This window comes from Hoplias malabaricus, chromosome 5 (assembly GCF_029633855.1).
Source record: "Hoplias malabaricus isolate fHopMal1 chromosome 5, fHopMal1.hap1, whole genome shotgun sequence".
In the NCBI taxonomy this organism is placed as follows: Eukaryota; Metazoa; Chordata; class Actinopteri; order Characiformes; family Erythrinidae; genus Hoplias; species Hoplias malabaricus.
Genome location: NC_089804.1, coordinates 16,256,130 through 16,262,355, shown reverse-complemented (window position 1 = coordinate 16,262,355; position 6,226 = coordinate 16,256,130). Strand labels below are relative to the sequence as shown.

At 38.7% G+C, this 6,226-nt stretch overlaps 1 protein-coding gene across 1 annotated transcript; it reads right to left on the bottom strand.

Moving 5' to 3' along the window:
• Positions 1-707: 707 nt before the first annotated feature.
• LOC136697038 (translocon-associated protein subunit delta-like) lies at positions 708-5,748 on the bottom strand. The gene is made up of 6 exons (XM_066671916.1): positions 5,555-5,748; positions 4,005-4,123; positions 3,841-3,915; positions 3,516-3,605; positions 3,355-3,420; positions 708-1,952 (listed from the first exon to the last, which is right to left on the bottom strand). Exons 1-6 carry the CDS (start codon positions 5,601-5,603, stop codon positions 1,848-1,850), a joined length of 504 nt encoding a protein of 167 aa, XP_066528013.1. The 5' UTR covers positions 5,604-5,748; the 3' UTR covers positions 708-1,847.
• Between the last annotated feature and the right edge of the window lie 478 nt (positions 5,749-6,226).

Sequence of the window (6,226 nt, the reverse complement as noted above, 5' to 3'; positions counted from 1 at the left end):
CACTCCGTTATCTGTAACTCATTTCACTGGCGCTTTTCCAACAATATGGGCATGTAAGGACACCAACGAAAGGTGTTCAAGAGCCTCTGTAACATGGAGGTAAACAGGGTAAGGACACTCACTTCGCCTGTTTTAGTTGGTGTTAGTTAACGTTAGCTTGACTCGCTAAACTCGGTGGCTCAGATTATACTCGGCTACGTAGCTGAGTTTCGATTCGAGTTTGACTTCGATCACATTTACAAGTATAACGGTACCTCTAAATTTGAGTTTAGCTTATTGCTAGGCTATTGTCATGAATAATGTTGGTTATTTAGCTATCGCTAGCTAGATACTGTCATAACAGTCAGTCATAACGGTGTTTTACCGCGGCGTTGTTCAGCTGTTGTCCACCAGTGACGTCACGGTTGCGTTCAAGAATTTCCGTAGCGAGCTCGGGTTTTTCCGTCAATTTGATAAAATTGTCAGTTTTAAAGCAAATTAAGCAGCTATTTTCATTTTAATTCATACTTATATATGTCAGTAACTAAAATAATGTGAAATATTCATGGAGCTCCATTAAGTGGTGTTTAGCCTTTAATAAAAAAATTATATTTTTGTCATACTTTTGCATACATACATTAAGTTAAAAGATGTTAATTAGCTTTATAGAGAACCTGACCCAGGGTGTCAAAACTTTTAAGTACAATTTTATTGGTTATTGATTTAAGAGCAATATTTCTCACATACTCCGTTACATTTAGGACTGTTCCTCAAAGGGGTGTTATTCTACTTCACATCAACCATATTTGGTGTTCTTGTTTAATTACTATATTAACGAATTCGCCATAGGGTGTCCTGTGTAGCCATGTTTGTATATTTCTATTTATGGTCCCAGTGCGTCTCACAACAAATAAAATCTATGAAGTATGCTGCGTAAAGGACAAGTACGTTTACCCTTATAAGCACTGCATTGCAGTTTCTGACATTGCAGGTTAAATAAAAAGCCAACAGGTTCAGTTCCTACAACAGAACTAATAGATAATACACAGTCTCTCACGTTTCATGTTAGAAGTTTGCTTTATCTGCACTGTACAGGACTGAGCAAAACAAGCTTTGGCTGGCAGGCTCCTAATAGTTGTATAATTGTTGGTTCTAATCACCCACTGCTGTGCAGTTTCAGACATACTTTATCCCAGCAAACCTGATCCGGATCACGAGGAGTTTGACACGATAATACATTTATGAGCTGAGAGAGTTGAGGCTAGAGAAATACCACCACAGGGAAAACAAAGGGAAAACAAATATTCCCAGAGAAAATGACTTTATCAGTATAGTACTTAATCCAGAATATGGCAGTTATGAAGTGAAGGCATTAAAAAAATGGACTTTGTCTGCCCCCTTGTGTTCGTGGTTGGGTATGAAAGTGTCCTTTAACAAAAGCAAAAATAACACAACCAAATTATAAAATCAATGACTGAAAAAGTGTATTTGTTTCCACAAAATTCAAATGCTAAACACTGTTGTTCTTATTGGTCCAAGTCCTTGTGTTTGTATTTAAAGCTGAGTTTAAAGATCAATCCCAATTCAAATTCACTAAACGAACAGAAAGTGGTTACTGTACAAACAATTTCAGCATCGGCAACACACACACACACACAGTTAATGACCCCAAAAATGATTCAAAATAATTACACCTGATAAAAAGCTTCAAAAAAATAAATATCAGACCACCTGCACATTATCTTTCATACAGTACGACAATCATATCTCTCAAAATCAAATAATAAAGGAATGTTCATATGGATAAATCATGAGGAAAAGAAAATGGAGGTATTTCAGGAAGAGATTGGCCTGTGTGCGTTTGTTCTTCATGCCTGAATGAGGGTCTTAGCACTGAAGGCAAAGTAGTAAACCAAGATGCCAATAGCAGCAGCCAGGACTTCAGTAGACACCCAAGGACCATTCCATGCTCCCTATAAACCACATGACACGGATTATTATTTACAGCTTTCCTAACAAGATCATGTGTGAAATAAGACAAGTGCTGATCATGATCATTTCACAACGTAAATATAAACACAGTGGTGACAACTGCATCAAAACCTGAATTTCACAAATTGACTTTTCAGTGGTTAAAGTAGCACTTCTGAATGTATTCTTGTGAATATTTTGTTGTCAGAATTATTTTTACAGTTAAAGCTAATATTTCTCATGAATCGATCCTAACGACATTCAAACTCAAATCTTCACAAGTCCACACTTTTCATGTTATTATACTTGTAATGTGTTAGTTACATTAGGGTCTGTGTTATATATAAACATAACAGCGAAAAGAGGGCGGCACGGTGGCGCAGCAGGTAGTGTCGCAGTCACACAGCTCCAGGGACTTGGAGGTTGTGGGTTTGAGTCCTGCTCTGGGTGACTGTCTGTGAGGAGGTTGGTGTGTTCTCCCTGTGTCTGCGTGGGTTTCCTCCGGGTGACTGTCAGTGAGGAGTGTGGTGTGTTCTCCCTGTGTCTGCGTGGGTTTCCTCCGGGTGAATGTCTGTGAGGAGTGTGGTGTGTTCTCCCTGTGTCCGCATGGGTTTCCTCTGGGTGACTGTCTGTGAGGAGTGTGGTGTGTTCTCCCTGTGTCCGCGTGGGATCCTCCGGGTGACTGTCTGTGAGGAGTGTGGTATGTTCTCCCTGTGTCTGCGTGGGTTTCCTCCGGTTTCCTCCCACAGTCCAAAAACACATGTTGGTAGGTGGATTGGTGACTCAAAAGTGTCCGTAGGTGCGAGTGTGTGAGTGAATGTGTGTGTGTCGCCCTGTGAAGGACTGGCGCCCCCTCCAGGATGTATTCCTGCCTTACGCCCAATGATTCCAGGTAGGCTCTGGACCCATCGCAACCCTGAACTGGATAAGCGCTTACAGATAATAAATGAATGAATGAATGAACAGCTAAAAGACTAATTTAATCTAATGTGTCTCTAAATAGTCTATCTATCTATCTGATAGATAGAAAGAGCATTTAATTCACAAATCAAAATAAACACATGATGATTTAAATAGTGTGAAGTTTAATTTTAAACCTAGCCTTTAGCCTAAGTATATGTGAATGTATTGTCACAACATATCTGGCTTTACCCATAATATTTACCCATAAGAGTAATGAGGTACTATCATATGTGAAAATATGTGATAATATAGGACTGCAGATTGAACTAAATGTTGGGGTATGTACTCTCAATTTTTGAGTAGCTTGTGTGCAAAAATTAAGAAGCAAAGTTCACAAACAAAACATGTATCTTACAGCCTTCAGACAAGCTGTACATTCAGAATAGTTCTGACTATGAGTTAAGGATGAATGATTTCGGTAACTTTACATATTTAACTCACTCTGTGATCTACGTGGACGGAGAAGAGGGGTTGGATTGTGTCTACGTCCTCATTGTTCCTCTGAGCCTGGAATATACACATGAACACAAACAAAATGTCACATGGCAACAAACTCAGGAACATGAACACTTAAACACTCATTTCACTTATTATGAGCCAACCTTTCGCAGTGCACTGTAAGATTCCTCATCAAAGAATTTGACCTGGTACGTCCCTGAGCTGGCCTGTTTGTGGGGGAGACTCCATGACACCTGGCAGGAAAACAACACAGTGGAAAAATATAATCAAACTATATTAAGGACGTTTCAAAATCCACGGTCCCCTGATCAAATTACACACAATTTAACTATTTCAATTTGGGAAGATTTACAAATTACGTCCTGTAATTCCTTTAGGTGCATTCAGACAGAGGTGCATTTGACCGCACAAAGCCTTCAGGAATTACACAGCCCCAGAAATAAACATTAAAACCAAAAGAAAACCAACCTGGTACTTTCCAACATCTTGACCTCTTGTTACAGGAAACTGCCTTCCATTTACATCAGCGTACAAAGCCACACTCTACAGAAAAAAACAAGACTTTTACAACGATCGTTCACTTAAAGAAAACATTATGAAGTGTCCTCAATATAGAGGCAAACACAGATTACCTGCACTCCATTGGCACATGTCAAACTGAGCTCCACAATGAAGACAGACTCTGAGGAGATGACCGCATCACTGGTGGTGTATGTGGATGGTGTAATGGCTGGATTCAAGCAACTCTCCCCTACATACAGTAAAAAAGGACAGGTAAACTGAAATCAATAAAATCAACATGAGAAGAGTTTCAAAAGATCTATATATTAAAATATTTCTGTTTCTATCTCCACTGAGTGCTGCATTTGCAGCTTTTCACAAACACCATCAAAAGCCAAAAACACAGTACATCGGTGTGAATTACACCTGCTTATTTTGAATGAAATTTACTTGGCATTAAATAACTTGGGCAAGGTTTGATGGGCAAAGTTTCAAAATGTACTCCTAGCTCCTGCGTTTAAACCTCAAAAACAGTGCAGTCTGATTCATTACATTTTGTCACTAACTTATACTTTTATATACACAGGTAAGCCAAAGCATGCAAAGGTTTCTACATTTATTGTGCATTTTGTCTGCTCTACAATGATCCATCTGTAGCTCCGAGTACCATTTACCCTGCTCACAGCATTGCTGAGTCTTTAAGCCCTGTTTCCACTGTGTCTGATGCACTTCTACTAGAGCAACACAGAGTAACACACCACCACCACCACATCAGTGTCACTTATGTTGTGAGAATGATCTACAACCCAAATCATACCTCTGCACTGTGGTGGTGCTGAACATTAAAGAACAAGGTGCAAGAGGGCTAATAAAGTATGCAGAGCAACAAGTGGACTCCAGTCTGTAACCACATAACTACAAAGTATATTACTGGTTAAAGGAGTTGATAAAATGGATAAAGTATGTAGAAGCAAAGAGGTCATTTTAAGCTTAGGGCAGATCAATGTTCACTTGTCTTTTCATCCTAAAGCACCTACGTGTTTTTCAACCTAGACAGCTTTCTAAATGAAAGCAAAATAAATAGCTCATTTACATACATCAGCCTTAAAAGGGCTAAGGATAAGACAAGGTAAGACAAAAAAGAGTCTATGTAAACACTGAGACGTTTGGTTCATAAAACTAAAATATTATGAGTGGACATCAAGGGAAAACAAATATTGGCTATCCCAGTAAACAAAATAGATCTAAAAGTAGTCTGTCCGTCAAGGACATATTTTAAACGTCAATGGACGTCCAAAATCCATCTTAATAAGTTAGTTAAGTGGTGATCAATCGATAACGCCAATGGACGTCCAAAATGCGTCTAATAGTCGTCTTTTCAATGTCTGTGTTTGGACGTCTTTTCAACTTTCATTTTCAACCTTAAGAGAACGTTGATTAGACGGCAGTCATTACGTTATTTCAACGTTGAATCAACGGCTAAATGTTTACTGGGATGGGCCATTTACATTATTTAAAAAAAAGAAAGAAAAAAAACTACAGTTCAACACATGCAACTTTAGATACTCGAATAGAAAATATATATTTACAGCCTGTTTGTTTCATTCATTTTATCATTGACATACAGCCCATGAGTCAATGTCCTTCTCAATTTTAAGAAGAGTAAATAAAAGCACCTCACCGCTGCACAGGCAGAACAGGAACGCTAAAAGGAGTCCAGTCTTAATCATAGTTTTATCGTTTTATGGATATTTCAGCGACAGAGATTCAAACAGCTTTTCTCAGCTCAACACAGCGGCCAGAGACACATCAGCGCCGGCAGCAGAGAGATGACGTGTGCCACATTGAATTCTGGGACTTAGAGGCTGCCAAAGAACTACAAACTACAACCTTGTTTCTACGATCACTGTTCATTTTCTCAGCTCCAATGTCCATACAGGGGCACTTTAGCTTCATAATAACTGTCCACCTCTATAAAATCTTTCTCCTTTTAGTCCCAGTTCCTTTTCAATGTACGCATGGACACTTTCTTCTTTTTCTTCTCCTTTTTTTTTAAAAAAGAAACCAAGCAACAGTCAACTGATGTAATATTGGTCTGCATTCTCATACCCAGCACTTTGTTGAAAGCAAGTTATACCCATGAGCTGAACAAAATATTAGCCGGTAGATATTTCACACACTTTGGCAGCTAAGTGCATTATTTTTACATTGGCTTCCATTGAAAGTAAAGTTTTCTTGTAAAGTTACTATTTTGGGAGATACATGTTTTTAATTGGACAGTGACAATATTCAAACCACGTATCTTTCCCAAATGATATAAGGCAGCAGGTATGTCATGGTACATTGAAAGCCA

Bases quoted from the DNA above. Each gene is read 5' to 3' on its own strand.
- LOC136697038 (XM_066671916.1), bottom strand. From the start codon at position 5,603: ATGATTAAGACTGGACTCCTTTTAGCGTTCCTGTTCTGCCTGTGCAGC. The intron at 4,124-5,554 runs GTGAGGTGCTTT...TACTGTATGTAG, and splicing joins CCTGTTCTGCCTGTGCAGCG to GGGAGAGTTGCTTGAATCCA. The intron at 3,421-3,515 runs GTTGGCTCATAA...TGTATATTCCAG, and splicing joins CTTACAGTGCACTGCGAAAG to GCTCAGAGGAACAATGAGGA.